Source organism: Leucopleurus acutus, assembly GCF_964270905.1.
Source record: "Leucopleurus acutus genome assembly, chromosome: 15".
In the NCBI taxonomy this organism is placed as follows: Eukaryota; Metazoa; Chordata; class Mammalia; order Artiodactyla; family Delphinidae; genus Leucopleurus; species Leucopleurus acutus.
In genome coordinates, this window is record NC_139157.1 from 33,906,609 (window position 1) to 33,924,106 (window position 17,498).

General features: G+C 36.0%; 1 protein-coding gene across 2 annotated transcripts in view; it reads left to right on the forward strand.

The window, feature by feature from the left end:
• The window catches only part of PTPRK (protein tyrosine phosphatase receptor type K), a 570,605-nt gene that overhangs the window by 209,679 nt on the left and 343,428 nt on the right, over positions 1–17,498 (forward strand). For both annotated transcript variants that reach the window (XM_082855620.1, XM_082855621.1), the window contains exon 3: positions 5,051–5,322. In XM_082855620.1, the coding sequence (XP_082711746.1) occupies positions 5,051–5,322 (272 nt within the window). The remainder of the gene's footprint in view (positions 1–5,050; positions 5,323–17,498) is intronic.

The following is a 17,498-nucleotide window of genomic DNA, read 5'->3' on the forward strand; positions in this document are numbered from 1 at the left end:
CCAGGGATGGCCCCCGCGTCCCCTGCATTGGAAGGCGGATTCTTTACTACTGGACCGCCAGGGAAGTCCCTGGAGCTTCTACTCTTGACTGAACTTTGTATTTTAGTTTCTTCTTGCTGGTCCTGCGTAGCTGTACGTCCCCATTGCATGCAGTGCCTCATGAGCTTGCAGCCCCAGCCCTGGCCTAGTGACTACCTTGTCCTGTCCTCCCAGCACTCACATAGCTCACTCCAAACCCTGCTATGTGGGAGCATTTCCTGCTTGCCCTGCAGGTGTGGACCAGCTCTAGACTGAGTGACCCAGCAAAGGTCTTCACCACCGAGTGGGCTGCAACCACACCTTCTAAGGGGATCTGATTCTAGGCAACCTCACTCCCTTTTCTACATTTTTTTTTTCTGCCTTGGGTATTGTGGTTACCTTTAGAGTTCTCTTTATACTTTTAAAGTCTCTACCCCCTTGTAGTTAATAATTCTTTATATTATACTTTTACTGTTACATTTACTGTGTGACTTCTCTCTTCTGATTGGACTCTGAATGAATCACGTGCTTTCTAAGAGAACATTATTACTATTCTGTGGGAGATAAATGTTCCTATGTAAATTATTTAAAATTTGTATAAGAACATTATATTGTATAATGAAGGGATAGAACCAGAAAGGCAGAAACTGTGTATTGAAGGTAGGGAAAGGTCAAGGTGGGCTGGGGCTGAAGAAGAATAGTGAGTAAGAATTGGCTAGGGGCCGAGATGAGGGGAGGATTTCTTATAAAAGCATGAGCCTGTTCTGGAGGAGAAAACTGGCATGATATGTGGAGAAAATAGTGAGTGCTCTGTCAGTTTGGGGAAGCTGGTTTGTGAAGAGAAGTAGTGGGAGGTAATGTGGAAAAAGTACTTTGGGGCAAGATCATGGAGTGTGGTCAGTACTAAGCAGAGAAGTAGAAATTTCTCTCTGCTTACTTTATAGGGAAAATTCAATGGATATTGAATAGAAGTGATTTAATAAAAATATTGGTAATGTACAATAAAGGAGTTTTAGGAAGAAGTATGGAAACCTATTTATCATTCATTATTTTCTTAGCAATTAATCCTATTGTCTGTGTTACTATGTTTTTCCTAGAAGTATAGCTTAAAGATAAAATTTTCATTAATACAGAAAATCAATTGGGCATTATTTGTTTATCTAGATATTAGACTGTGGTGTTTATGAATATGGGACTTGTTTTCTTTGTGTCTTCTTTTAAATAAAAACTGCTACTTAGTCTAAGTACTTGCAGCCTCTCTCTTTTTTTAATGAACTGAAAGAAATGAGAAGTTCCTGGTTTTTGTATTGTGTGTTTTTGAAAGCCAAGTTGCTGTTAATCTGTAGGATTCAACTAGGATTTATTTTTAAAAGGCAAAAAAAAACCCAACCCTGTGTTTATTTCCTAAGTATTTATCATTATTCATTTGATGTTCCTGATGTAAGATAGCATTCGTGTAGTCTTTTGTTTTTTTAGCATACGAATCTAATGCATGTTCATTGTAGAACATTCAGTGAATATATGTGAACAAAAATAAGAAAACAGAAGACAAAGTACAGCTTCCCCCCGATAGTGCAGTTAACATTTTGCTATGTATTTTTTGTTCTTTTCCAGTCATATGCATATTTATGTGTACATATGTGAATACACCCACACACCTACACAAATGCATTTATTTACTATAAATATATATTTTCATAAATGAGTATAATATCTTATAATCTGCCTATTTTATTTAACATATTATATCTTCCATTAAATGGTTTTAATAATATCATTTTTAATGACTTCATAATTATTGATCAAACGATTTTATCATAATTTTACAAATTGCCTCTTATTGGACATTTAAATACTTTTGCTTTTCTTTATTTTAAACAGTGTAATGATGAGATAGACATCTTTTTTAGGCTATATCTTTGTACATATACATGATTATTTTGCTAGTGTACATTCTTAGATTTGGAATTGCCAGACCAGAGGGCATGTATCTTTTTATAAAGGTTTTTGATTCTCATTGGCAAATTACTTTACAGGAAGGTTACACTTTAAAAAAATTATAACCATTTACATTTTTCTCCTCTGTCTTAAATGATATATTTGAGAACTCTATTGTTCAAGAGACTGTAAGGAATATTTGTAAGACCACACTAAAGAAGTTACATTGATTAAAATTAGTACGTTATATGTGTATGCACACAGATGTTTCATTATTAAGCCTTGAGGTAGCTAAATTACAACTGAATAGAACTAAACTCATCAGAAATCTAAGGGATTAGTTAGCTGATAACAAAACAATAGTAAATAAGCTTAAATTATAACAAAAAGAATGAAGGAAGTACGTATTACACACTTGCTTGACTCTTCTGGTTGGTAGCCAGTTATTCTGGGAGTCTGTGGAAGTAATTTTTAGAAGTTCATAAGAATAGCATAGTGTTCTCTATGTTTGGGATGATGGAAGGGAATCTTGTGTCAAACAGGCAGCTACCTCCATGGTGCCTAGGGGGTAAATTGCCACTCTTTGAAGTCAGATGGCAGAAGGATTTAGACGGCTTTTTGATGCTGGTGCTTCTTCCTTTCTGGAACTGTGAAATAAATACATATTATTGCATAGAACTCAGAAAATGTAGCAATAGTCAGGCTGCATTGAAAGAAGCCCATTTAGCAGAAACACTCTATAGAAATAAAATATCAGCACTTCTAAAATTTTATTTAACTTGCACCAAATGCCCTTGAAGTGCCGAAATAGTTTGGACAAGGTTTCATTTTGTGGCTTTTGTCTTTCTAATGATCAAATTGATAATTCCTACAAATTAATTTACTTTGCTGATCCCATTTTCTTAATAAAATTATTGTAGCTTAAAAGTGCAACTGGCTGAAAATTGCTAAATGGTCTTAATGGTAAATATCATACTATATAATTAAAATGTGAGACAAAACATTTTATTTCAAAGTTTATTTTACAATGGAAGAAAATAACTATTTGAAAGCCTGTAAATCATTTAGAGAGCACTACTTTAAAATTGACAATCAGAAGCCCTAATTGATGCAGACTTATAAAAATAATTAAAACCCACTACTACCATAATATGTCAGTGAAAAAAGTTATAATAGCGTGGAGAAATAGGTCACTAGGTTTGTGAAGAAGCTGAGGCCCAATAACACGAAGTAACTTACCCAAGATCTCAGGGCTGGTCCTACTTAAAAGCCATAACCATAATTGATCTGTTCTGCTGTGGTAAGTATGAATGACATCTCTGCAATTCAGCCATGGACTTCAGAATGTGAGTATAACCAAGAATAGAAACATCCTGCTTCTATAAATTGTGCTGGGATCCAGGATATCCTATTTAAAAGAGAAAGACATAATTTCTTCAAAATATACATGGCCATTTTATTCTGTTAATGTGCAATCTGCGAGAATCAGGGGAGAACAAAGGAGAAAAGAAAAGAATTCCAGGTTACAAGAGCAGATGAGTACTGGGAAAAAGGAAGTGAAAGTAATGTCAATTACTATCCCTATAGTAAATTTATTCTGTACTTGGCTTGGTAACTGACAGTGTTATCACATGAAATCTTCACAAAAGTTCTGAACCGTAAAGTACCACTGACCAGGAATTAGTAAAATTTGAAATTTCAGTTTCTTAAGTAGTTGAAGCCCTCTTATCTGCTGTGATTTGAACTTGCTGTTGGGGGTTAATTGAACTAGTTAGATGGGTAGTCAATGAGTGTTTAGTGTGTCATGACAACAGTTACTGTGTTTTAAGGAGGAGACACAGAGGGTTGATTAAAATTCTTCAAGTTCATACGTAAGAGAGGTCCAAGTGTAACAGTTGGTTCTGTAACACTGGATTCTGTAACACTACATCTAATACATTTTGGTTAAAATTACACCCTGGGGAAAGATATTTTACAATAAAATTTGTGTTCTACCTTAAGTGTGATAAATGGGTGTCATTACTTAAAATGTAAATAGTTACATTTTTGTGATACATGTCTTTGTTAAAATCCAAAGGGACATAAGAAAAACTGGTTGTTTTTCTGAAGAGGTCCTAGGACTAATATCAGCAGCTAATGTACACTTAGCACTATATGACTTTGCCTGTCATGCAAGGAGTGTGTGTTTGGGGGTGGAACTATGAGGAATTGGGAGGTTGAGACTTTATGTTCTTTGCCTCCTCATGATAGATTACCAATGAATGTTTAAGCCGAAGGTAGTGGAGTAGATTAGTGATTTTCAAACCAGATTTCTTGCAGCTCTAGAAGAGCTTAGGGACTATTACTGAATTGGGGACAATAGCAATGGTGGTTAGCTGACAGGTTAGTAGGAGACTTCAAGTAGGTGAATCTACTGTGTGTCAGAGTTTCAGCTCTAAAAGTTTTGGCAGTTAAACTTCAGTCCTCACACTTACACTGCAAAGTATCCATATTCCCCGAACAAGTCCAGAGTTCTAGTACATTGCAGAAGGTCACACAACTTGCATAAATGATAATCTTGGGATCTGAAATCAGAAATGATTCCAGTGCCTGCACTCTTAGCCCCTCTCTACGTTAGTATTATGAATGGGGAAAAGGAAAAATACACTCCCTATGTAAACCAGGCCAGTAACATATTTCTTTTGTTTGTTTATTTATTTTGTTGGTTTGATAAAAGACCTTTGTTTAGCAAGACTAGAGATTATTTAGAGTGGGATCTGGACTTGAACCAGGCTCTACATGGTCTTTTTGACTTAGAATAAGTTACTAATTGTGCCTCAATTTCCTAATTTGTAAAATAGGAATAATAACATGTTGTGAAGAGTAAATGAATTTGTACATGTTATGTACTTTGAACAATGTCTGTTACCCACTATAAATTCAATTCATCTACCTACTTGTTTGATACCTTTTTATACCTCTGTTCTGGAAGATAGTCCTTTAAAATGAAATTTGATACTCAGAATAGATTAGTATTTTAGCTTTCTTTCTATTATTATATTTCCCCTTTTGCTTATATATCTATTTAGCTTTATTTTATGTAATGTCATTTCAGGTTCCTATATGATAGTGGATTCTTCAGATCATGACCCTGGAGAAAAAGCCAGACTTCAGCTGCCTACAATGAAGGAGAACGACACTCACTGTATCGACTTTAGTTACCTATTATACAGCCAGAAAGGGTTGAATCCTGGCACTTTGAACATATTGGTTAGGGTGAATAAAGGACCTCTTGCCAATCCAATATGGAATGTGACTGGATTCACGGGTAGAGACTGGCTTCGGGCTGAGCTAGCAGTGAGCACCTTTTGGCCCAATGAATATCAGGTAATCACCTGTTCTTTTCTGGTTCATGCTTTGATGTCATTGGATCTCACTGTGTATGTAATACTTAGAGGTAAATACTAGCCCCATAGGAATGAGAGATTGTTTCTTTAGCTCTCCTCCAGTGTTATGCTTGAGGAAATGTTTGACTACATTGGCACAAAATCTTCAAAGTAGGGAAAATATTTCAACATATGGAAAAATGTAGTTTAGGTACAAAATTTGTTGGTTGTTTGGCAAAGAGCTGCTTATTGACAGATATATTTCTATGTCTCTGTTCAGGAAGAAATAGGCTTTTTGAGTTGAGTGTACGATTCAGACTGGATTGGTTTACTAGCTTCTTGAAGATAACATTTGAAAAATAAACATGAAATAGTGTTTCATGAAATATGTTATCTAAGGGGGAGGCATTTTCAGTAATTTTAAAATATTTTTGTCAATTACATGGAGTATAAAAATAGGCAAACAAAACCTCACCAAGAATTGAGTGGGGGACAGTTTTGACTTAAAGGTAGCACTGAAGAATTTCAGTAAGAGTTTAGAGTCTTCATTCTAGTGATGAAGTGAATGCTTCATTCCATCCCACTGCCACTTGACTGCCTCTAATTACTTATTATTACTCATAAGTCTCCCTTACATGGCCTATCATGGCTTCTCCAGCCCCAACTATTAAAAAATAAGCAAGCAACAAAAGAAGTTGTCCACATGTCTTTGGATCTTTTTTCCCCCCCAGAAACGTTTGATTTAATTATGAGTAAACCAGACAATGAATAGTGTCAATACCTACATTGTGATTTGTGTGACAGAGTTTATATGGTTGAACCAAAGAAGTCCATTTACCAGTTTGGAAAGTTGTTCAGTAATCTTCATTGTAAGGTTCAGGACCTGGTAACAGAAAGTTACCTCTTCTGAAAGTTCACTTCTGTGTTAGATCTTGAAATTTAAACTTTTAAAAGATTTGCCTGTTCGTAGCTTATTATAGAACCTAATGGGAATGAGTTTATGTAAAGGTATATTTTTTATTATTGTCAGTGAGTAATTTGTAAGCTAATAGTTTTATTTCTGCTTTTTAAAAAAGCATGTTAGGCTTATCTTTATTCCTGGGAAGAGGGGAGAGGAAATCAATGCATTCTTTTAATTGCTTTGTTTTGAGTTGATTTTTTATTTTATTAGAAGTCTCTTACTTCATACAGGTAAGGTTCTCCATTCAGGGTTATGTGTCTATGAAGATTTCAATGGATTTTTATTAGGTACTAGTTAATTCCATTATTCCTGAACAGAAAGATGTTTCTCTTCAGTCCTGGAGAGCCATCTGCTTCTTCAGGGTGCATAGCTCTGGGCGGGCTGCTTATGTGGTAGGTGAGTGGGTGGAGGTGTGTGAAACTAATGCTAAAGCACTGAAGCAAGATTAACGGGCGCATCTATGACAACAGTGGGTTGATAACTGTCATTGCTGGGTCACCCTTACAGCACATTATCATCATACTGATTTCTTTAGAATCTGCTATTGGAGCTTAACATAACACTAAAAAGAAAAAGCTCTGATTCAGCAAAATAAAACTGTCCACAGATTCAGCCTCCTTAAACTAAATTAAAGCTCAGATAACAAATCTAGCAAAATTATTAAAAATTTGGGTTCTGGAGTAAGGTTGCATATATTCAACCCTGTTTGTTGTTTGCTACCTGCATAGATGGTACATTAAAGAATCAAATTGTTAGTTGCATCTTTGAAAATAAAACCTATAGAAGTAGATTTTGATAAATCCAGCAAATAATATATCTGTGGTATCATACGGCTGATCCTTTGTAACTAAGAAATGGCATACATGTAATTACTTTTTCCTATTTTTTTGCTAAGATCTATCTTTGAATCACTGATATTAATCACATTTTCTTTTTTTACCAAATTGTAGTTTCTATTTTATTTTATTATTTTTTATTGAAGTATAGTTGATTTACAGTGTTGTGTTAATTTCTGCTGTACAGCAAAGTGATTCAGTTATATATACATATATACATTCTTTTTTATATTCTGTTCCATTATTGTTGTCACAGGATATTGAATATAGTTCCCTGTGCTATGCATTAGAACCTTGTTTATCCATTCTACGTGTAATAGTTTGCATCTGCTAACCTCAGACTCCCAATCCATCCCTCCCTCACCCCCCCCAATAACATTTTCTTATGGCACAGATTTCTGGAATGTTAATTTTAATGTTGAGTTATAGTACCAAGAGCTGGATGAACGCTTCTTTGTTCAGTCTCATTTTGCATGACACAGCTGCCTAGGTTACGTGTACCTGTGGTATTTTAAAGCAAACAGTGCAAAGGGAACCTGTGCAAGTTTCAGCCTGGCTAGTGAGATCATTTTGGAAATCTTTTGTTAGAGAAAATGATTGCTAAATACGTAGAACCTGTGGGTAAATGTCTCTTTGTTGCAGACTGAAATTTGAGCAATAGGTCATTTCTTAAGTGATTACTTTGCTTCCACATCCTTTTCCTTAACTTGCAAAACTTAACAATCAATGAGAGCAAATAACAGAGCAGAATATTTTTTATTCATGTGCTTAGTGCTCAATAAATTACTTGATTGATGTTTTCATCGATTTTGTCATTTAGATACCTAGTGGTATCTGTATATCAGTTTATTAGAAACAACTATATTAATGTAGCATTTTTGCTATTAGGAAATAGCATGAAAAACTTTTGACTATTGCTTAATGCAGACTCTTTATGGATTTTTAAAAATTAAAATATAGCCATTGCAATGTGCCATGTTATAAGCCTACTCTTTCATTTTTAAAGAAACACTGCATATTTTTAATGTTCTCAGACTCTAGATTAAATAGAGTTATGATATTCATAGAAATGGTTCTCCTTGGTTCCACAGTTTACTCAGCTTCTCTTCTCCAGAGATCTTACACTCTTCAAACTTGTTCTTTAACATTGTTTTTTAACTTCTCATTTTTCTTTTGTGTGTCTAGTGAAGACTCCTTTCTCTTCTTTGCTTGAGCCATTCCTTATCTGACCACCCCTTTGGTACAACCCCTTTTCACCCAACTTTAGCAATAACAACAGAAGCAATCAAAAAGAAAATAGGCTGAGAGAGCTCCTACCTTTAATTAGTATAGGATAACTTTTGTATAAAAACCGTGATCCTGGGAGTGAAAACAAAATACTCCTTACAAGTAACTCTTCTCTTTTCCATTTTCCTGTTGAACTAAATATCTGAAAAAGATATAGCACACCTTTGGTGTGATTTTCCCTTCCCAGAGATTCCATCTTAGCAGATGACTAAAGAGAAGATTGATGTGGTAATTTAATTACTTAAGCTGTGGACTATTCAATAATGAGGAGATGCCAGTTTTTAACCCCAAGAAACTTAACCTCTGATTTGAAAAAAAAAATACATGAAATTGTGAAATGAAGGCAAAAATGATTTTCTGAATAATGAATTTTGGTTACCTGGAAGATCAGGATAAGGGTCCTTGTCTCTGGGACCAGCCCTTCCTGGGCAAATGTTGACTCTACTATTTAGCGGATGTGCAGTCTGGGGAATATTCCTTAATCTCTTTGACTGCAGTTTCCTCATCTGAAAAATGAGGATCACAACAGTACCTACCTCACTGGGTTGTTCTAAGTACTGAATTAATACACAGTGTTTAGAAAAGTATTTGACACATAGTAGAGGTTTACCATAAATTAGGTTGACGTTATGATGAGTAAACAAAAAGATTGTGAACTCTATTGGATTTAATAAGTGCTCAGCATTTTCTTCTATTGTGAAAGTATACTATTCTTTTCTTTTTGAACACGGTTTTTTTTTTAGAGCAGTTTTAGGTTCACAGCAAATTCGAGAGGAAGGTACAGAGATTTCCCCATATACCCCCAGTTCCCACACATATATAGCTGCCCCCATTATCAACATCTCCCACCAGAGAGGTACAACAGAAGAACCTCTATTTGGTACAATAGATGAACCTATCTTGACACATCATAATCACTCAAAGTCTGTAGTTAATTTTAGGGTTCACTCTTGGTGTTGTACATTCTAAGAGTTTAGACAAATGTATAATGACATGTATTCATCATTACAGAATCAGAGTATTTTTACTGCCCTAAAAGTCTTGTGTGTTCTACCCATTCATTCCTCCCCATCCCTACTCTCTTTTTCTTAGGTTTTTTGTTTATTAAAACATCTGATTTTTTGGCACATTATTAGCATGAGGTCACACCATGCTAACCTCTGGGGATATACAGGTAAAGTCCTTCTTCTCTTGAAGCTTACAGTCTAGCTTGGCCCTGTAGAAGATAAAAATGTAAATCAGATGTAGGGTCTGCCTTTAAGGAGCCTAGTCCAGATAGGAAGGTGAGATATATGTAGATAAAACTTTGAAACAATGTAGCATTATTAAATGACTTAAGAGGGGCAGATCTAAAATGTAGTGGGGAAAATGAAAACAAAAGACTTGTTTCCAAAGTAATTTGAGGCAAAAATGGGACTATAATTCTTGTTGCTTGATTTCTCTATTCCTAGATTAGTTTGCTTTCCACCGTACCTCATTGTTTTTGTTAAACCACCATTATTTGGAATGGACACTTTCTATAGTGAAACACAACAAGCAAATGTAAATTGCATTTATGACATAAGCATTGCAATGATATAACTAATATATAAGGAACTGTTTCTCACCTGTGTCTTCAGAAGCGATAGGTATCTTTTTAGCTCAGTATACTAATTATAGAAAGTATCATATTACATGTATTTTATTTGCCATGGTTACAAGTTGCTAATTCTTCCTGTTTTTATAGGCCTTAAGTAAGTACTGTAAATTTTTTAATTGCTCTAAACAGAAGTAAAAAGAAAAAAAAAAAAACAGCAACCCAAACATTATGAGTTATTATCTCAGTGTTAAATTTCAACTGAAGATCAGCATACCTCTAAAAGTGTTTTTTCTCCACTCTGGAAATCTGACCTGTCTCGTATGTGTAAAACTAAAATTCTGCTCTTGGATTAAATCCATTAGTTTCTTACTGAACAGTGAGGTTGTTACCAAATGAGGCAGGCAGACATAACTTCCAAAACTATTAGTGGAAACCTAACCTGCTGGTTTCCATTAACTGGGTGCACATCATTAATCACAAAAACGTTGCGTGATGAAAACTACAGGGGTTTGGCCTGAAATTGGGAAGTGATAATATAGCTGAATATGCCTTTTTTTTTTCTTCACCTCCTAATTCACTGAGAAATAAATGCTGAACTTTTGCCACCCATTTTCTTCTTAACATTTTTCACTGGTTTAAAAAAATTTAAGAACTGGACAAGCATGGGGTCTTTTGTTTTTGTCTCCTTTTTAAAAGTTTATGTTAACATGCATTGCACTGATATTTTGGCAATGGAATGTTTGTTACACTCCAGAGATACTACTGCTTTGGATCCAAGAAGATTGGGATTTAAACCAAATGACTGTTTACTTAAATAAAAAGTCTCTAAAAGATTGATCTTGAAGGATGGAGCTGAAGTTAGAGCATGCTCATGAACCATCCATGCAAAGAGTGAGGAAAGAGGATATCACTCCTGTGCCATAGCTCTTGGAATGCTCCCAATTTTTACTGCTCTTCATCCAACCATGTAGAGCCCCACTGAAGAGAGGAGGGTGGCAAGATTTTTCTTTGGTAGATGGATTTTCTTTCCTAGTCTGCTTGAGCTGTCATAACAAAATACTATAGACTGAGTGGCTTAAACAACAGAAATTTATTTCTCTCATGGTGTGAAGGCCAAAGATCAAAGAGTTGGTCTATTTGTTCCCTGGCGAGAGCTCTCTTTCTGGCTTGCAGAAGGCCACCTTCTCCCTGTGTCCTCACGTAATGAACAGAGAGAGCTCTGGTGTCTCATCCTTTTCTTATAAGGGCACCAGGCCTATTGGATTAGGGTCCCACACTTTTGACATCACTTAACCTTAATTACCCCCTACAGGCCCAATCTCCAAATACAGTCACATTAGTGATTAGGACTTCAACACATGAATTTGGTGGGAGCGGACACAATTCAGTGCATACCACTAGGTATATCTTACAGCTGTAACTTCATTTGTAACCATTATAAATGACTCTGGCTCATTATCTTGTATGACAATATTGCAGATATTATTAATTTCCTGTTGAATAGTCATTCTACTCACTTCTTTCCACGTTGGCTAGGTACCCTCCCACCTTACTTACTTTCCCAACTTACTTTGCAGGTAGCAGTGGTCATGTGACCAGCTCTGGCCAATGAGTTATGATGGAAAGTCAGCTGGGAGACTTCTGGGAAAGGTGTTATTCCCTAATTAAAAAAGAGATACATGTTGTTGCATGAGAACATGATGCTTGGCACTACTGCAGTTATTTTGTAACTCTGAGGAAGAAGATAACTGAGCGTAACAGAGGAAAGTATAGAAGGAGCCAGGGTTCTACTCTCAGACAAAATAATAACACCAGCAACAATAACAATAACAATAATAACTTTCAAAGCAACTTTTAGTTGAGTATTCTCCTATGCAGCCCAAAGCATCCTAATATATCATGTCACATCTTTGTTGACCTTTCAGTCAATCCCACCTCTCAACACATGTTTGTAGATAGCACATGTGAGACATATGGCAGAATTAAAAGTATACGTATCTATCTGTGAATGAAACAATTAATATTTTTCAGTCCAGTTGCAGGGAGAAGACAAAGCTATATACCTGAAAATGTAAATAGGACTGTAATAGAATGAGTCAATGACTGAAGGGAGTAGAAAGGAAGGAAGGAAGGATAATTTGTTGAGTGTCTACCATGCATAAGACACTGAACTGGATACTTCCATATATGTCATCTTTACTTTGTTTTAATATTTGATCAAGTGCTAAGTGAATGTTTCTTATCTTCATACATGGACCAAGTTGCTGGTTATTAAGTGGTTGAAATTATTCCCCTTTTCCTCTTGACTAATTTAACCTTGCTTTTAAAATTTTGGAATTTAGCCATATCAGTGACATCTGAAGTTAACTAACTTCACAACTAAGTAGGCTTATTTTAGTTCTGGTAACAGTAATTGCCTAACATGGGCATTTTGGCTCATTTTTACACTGGCATACCTTCTGTTTGATAGGCTGTTAACAAAGCAGCTTTTTGCTGCTCATTTTTACTCTTAATGTTTCCTTATTTGTTTCATTTAAAGTACTCCAAATAGGATTGAAAAAACTTTCACGTTATTATAGTCATTGTTTTCTTAAAACTTATCATCCTATGAGGATGACTTCTCTCTGTTTCCCGACAGTGATTTGCTTTTATTATAAAACAAAAGTTCCTTTGGACTCTGTTTGCATTGATTCATTGATGAAACTTACAGTGTGTAAACAAATGTAAACAAATGAAAAAAAGAGGCCTGTTAACACAGTAATTATTGCAAGCAGATGACAGAAGTCTGTTGTTATTCTACTAAATCATACCTGTTTTCATTTACTGTAGCAGGAGCTGTCAAGTGTCCCTTCACTAATTCTTTTTTTTTTTTTTTTTTTTTTTTGCGGTACGCGGGCCTCTCACTGTTGTGGCCTCTCCCGTTGCGGAGCACAGGCTCCGGACGCGCAGGCTCAGCGGCCATGGCACACGGGCCCAGCCGCTCCGCGGCATGTGGGATCTTCCCGGACCGGGGCACGAACCCATGTCCCCTGAATCGGCAGGCAGACTCTCAACCACTCTGCCACCAGGGAAGCCCCCCTTCACTAATTCTTTTGAGAAATATTTCCATGAAATTAATGCACTTCCCTTTTAATAACAGATTGAAAAATAATGAGCAGTAAGCAGAGTTAGGCAGTGTTTGTTCAGCTTATGACTTTTTCTTAGGGGTTTATTTCATGCAAGGGGACTGGGGAAGACAGATGCTCCAAAGGGTGGAAGAGATGCCCGTACCTCGCTTGCTCACTCACTTGCGTTCAGCCCAGCTTGTCGAATCCAAATTAACACACTACTGATTCCTTGTTTTCCATACCTCAGTATCCATTGATTACATACATTAATGGGCTGGTCTTCATATACCAAGATGAAAAAAAAAATGTATACTACTGGGGTAGGATTCCTAGCCAAACACACAAAAATGTAAGAACCATTTCCTTCTAATCCGTTTAATCTGACAATGCTGTACCATTTATTAATGCAATACCATATCAATGAGAAAAATATAGATAACAATTTAAAATCAATTCCTTGTTCAGTGATTTTTGTCTGCTGACTTTGATGGTTAATTGGAATTCCCCCCCGCCCCCCCCAGGGGCTTTTAATTTTCTGTACAATCTGAATTTCTATGCGACCTCTTTGTCCATTTCCATGTCAAAGACTGATTTTTCTTTATTTTAGGTTGTACGTGGTGTGTAACAAAATATCGCTTCCTCAAGGGAAAAACAAAACTAAGCTGGGTGACATTATGTTTTTATCTAAAATTTAACTTTTCTGCTGTGGTGATTTCAGTTTCCATTCTTAGAACATAATGGAAAAAGGAAAGGTTGTAATTATCTATTTTAGCATAAGCTTTTCAATTGAAAGAGTATGGTAGGGAGGAAATATAAAGGAAATGTCAGACATATTTGTACTATTCCTTTTGATTATTCTGTTGTTAGTAATAAAAGTTGGAATTTAAAGGAAAGCAAACTTTGGACACTGTAAATTAAAACATCCACTTATGTAATCTAGTGGACATTATGGTTAATTTTAGCTGTTTTGATTTTCAAAAGGTATTTTTAAAGCTGTCATTATAAAACTAGCTGCTACATGTTATTTCTGCATTTAGTTACATAAATAACCACTGCGCACACCACTGGAATTCCTTGATGAGATTTAGATCCTTAATATTCTTTGAATGATCTTTGAAAAAAATCATTCTTCTCAGCTTTCTGGAAGCAGTAAATCAATTCTCATTTTATGCTTAAAAATAAGATATATACCTTATATTTACATTCTTATATTTTAAAAACATCTATATGACTGGACACCCAGATTATAAACAAATACATTTATTGACTGAGTTAACTTAATTTGAGGAATTTTAATTTTTTTAAAATTTATTTTTAAATTTATTTATTAATTTAGGGCTGTGTTGGGTCTTCGTTTCTGTGCAAGGGCTTTCTCTAGTTGTGGCAAGCGGGGGCCACTCTTCATCGCGGTGCACGGGCCTCTCACTATCGGGGCCTCTCTTGTTGCGGGGCACAGGCTCCAGACGTGCAGGCTCAGTAGTTATGGCTCACAGGCCCAGTTGTTCCACGGCATGTGGGATCTTCCCAGACCAGGGCTCGAACCCGTGTCCCCTGCATTAGCAGGCAGATTCTCAACCACTGCGCCACCAGGGAAGCCCCAGGAATTTAAATTTTTGAGTGAGTTATTTTGTATTACCCTATATATTGATTAAAATTATTTTATGTATTTAATAAAATATTGTCAAAAATAAAAAAATAAGGTGTATAGCCATAAATTTATACCAAGTAATAATTCAATAAAGTAATAAAGAATGGAAAATTTCTAGCACCTAGAGATCAAAGATTGGTTCAAACTTAAACATCTTTAGATCCTGGAGTTTTGCAAAAGCAGCACAAATATAATGCCTGGGAACAGATACAGCGATTCTCTGGGTTAATATTTATTAAAGGACACTTTTGGTTTGGTTGTGAAATTCAGTATGTTAAACTTACGAAAGAATGAAGTCAGTTTAGCCCCATAAATATCAGAGTGAATTTCTGTCCTGTTTTTGTTTTGGTTTCTGTTTGTTTTCTTTTTCTTTTATGTTTTCCCCTCGTATTATCCACCCACTTCCTTTGGGGAGGGGTAGTTACAAGCAAACGAATAAATACATAACCAAATAACTATTTTTTGAGTATGTCTATAACATTAGGTTTTGTGATATGCTGCATGAGAAGTAGAAGTAGATGGTCTCATTTTTTTATGTTGGTAGAGAATAAAGTTGAGGTCATTTTATATATTGGGTAAAGGTTTAAATTAGAAGGCTTTTGGTCTGTGTTCAATCCCAGGTCCATTGATCATCACGTCCTTGTTCACTGAGTGACTCTTTTGTGTGACCTTTTGAGTTTCAGTCCCTACAATATGGGATGATAGCTAGTCTACTAATTATACATGTGTCTTATGAGGTAATGAAAGCCTCAAAGTATTCTTTTTTTTTTTTTTTTTTTTTTTTTTATGCGGTACGCGGGGCTCTCACTGTTGTGGCCTCTTCCGGTGCGTAGCGCAGGCTCCAGACACACAGGCTCAGCGGCCATGGCTCACGGGCCCAGCTGCTCCGCGGCATGTGGGATCTTCCCGGACTGGGGCACGAACCCGTGTCCCCTGCATCGGCAGGTGGACTCTCAACCACAGCGCCACCAGGGAAGCCCTCAAAGTATTCTCTTTAAAGCTCTTATTTACAAATGAAAGGTACCAACTAAAGCTAGCAAAGTGAAAAAGAGATAGAATTGAAAAGATTTGGGATTCTGTCACAGCATGTTAGGGAAGTAGAATATCCAAGCCTGAAGAAGGTAGGGGCCCCGGAATAGCAACAACAACATTGACTTTCTCTCTGTATGTCACTATGAATCACTCATTAATTTATCCCTTTCACAAGTATTTATCAAAGCAACCTAATCTATGCCAAGCACTCTTCTGGCTGCTGGGGATATACAGTTCTGAATAAGTCTCAAGGTTCCTATTCTCCCAGGAGTTCTACTCTAGGGGTGGGAGTGGGGGGGAAACAGATAGATAAATAAATGAGCAAAATATCAGAATGCAATAAGTGCTAAAAAATTAAAATAGAATAATGTGAGAATTAGAGTTCTGGAAACGATCTTGGACCAGGTGGTTCAGGAAAAACTACTGGAGAAAGTGATTTTCACCTGGAGAGCTGAATGGCAAAAGGGACCCAGGCACACAAAGATCAGGGAAATGCAGCAGAAACAGAGCAGACAGCTAATTCAAGCCCCTAAATTTGGGGAGATTGGCATCGTGGAGGGACAGAGGACAGGTGGAGGAATGGTCAAAGGAGACCTTTTCTAGGATGAGATGGGCAGGTTCTAGTTATGTGGTGCTTTGTCATCCAAGGAAAGACTTTCAACACTTCTAAAAAGATTTTTATAAAGGGATTCTATTTACTCATTTTTGGTCTCATCTTGGAAATGTTCCAAATATATATTCTTCTTTAGTCTTTTCACTGCTTACTCTCCAGTCACAGCTCTGCTTGTGTCCCCTCTTAATGGTAACAGTTCCCTGTTTCCCTTGCCTTCAGTTCTATTATAAATCAGTTACTTTTGGGGGGATGCTGTTTTGCTGATATTGACCTCCTCAGAGTTTGCCAGTGTTTCCTTTAAAGTCAAAATGTTTAGCCTTCATTTGAGGTCCTTCATAATTTAGCCTCAGTCAACTGCTCCAATCTCTTTACCGTTATTTTTTTACAGGTACCCTCTGCTTTAGTCAAACTGCAAGATGCTCTAATTGTTCTTTGGGCACTTTGCGTGTGTATGTGAATGTAAACATGATATATATATATATATCATGTTTATATATATATATATACCTTAATATATAAATATATATACTATGTACCTTATATATAATATGTATACCTTATATATAAGTATTATATAATATATATTATATACTATATATATACCTTCTAAAATGCCTTTGTTTCTTTCTTTGCCTCGCCCAGGTTCTATTAATCCTTTAAGACCCAACGTTATGCCCACTTCTACCATGAAGCATTTGTTAGTCACTTCACTTCTCCTTATATCTGTATTGCTTACATTGCTATTTAGACATTTAGCTTGTAATATTTCAGAGAGTTTTATGTTTTGTGCCCCCAAGTGGATTATAGAACCTCTTTGAAAAGGGACTGGGTGTGCCATAAAGACAGTGTTAATATTTATGTGGTGCTTTATATTTTGAAAGCAGTTTGACAAATTAAAAAAAAAATTCATCTTCACAGTAGCATTTTGAGGTCATTAGGAAAAGGAGAACTATTTTTATTTTAGAGATAAGGACTGAGAGAGGATAAGTGACTTGTTTAAGGTCATGTTGCTAGTAGAATTGAGTTAGGTCCTCTAAAGGTAAATTCTAGTTCCTCTCTTATGTATCAGGTTGTCTGTTTGTTTATTGATAATGATTTTTCAGTCTCTGTCTCA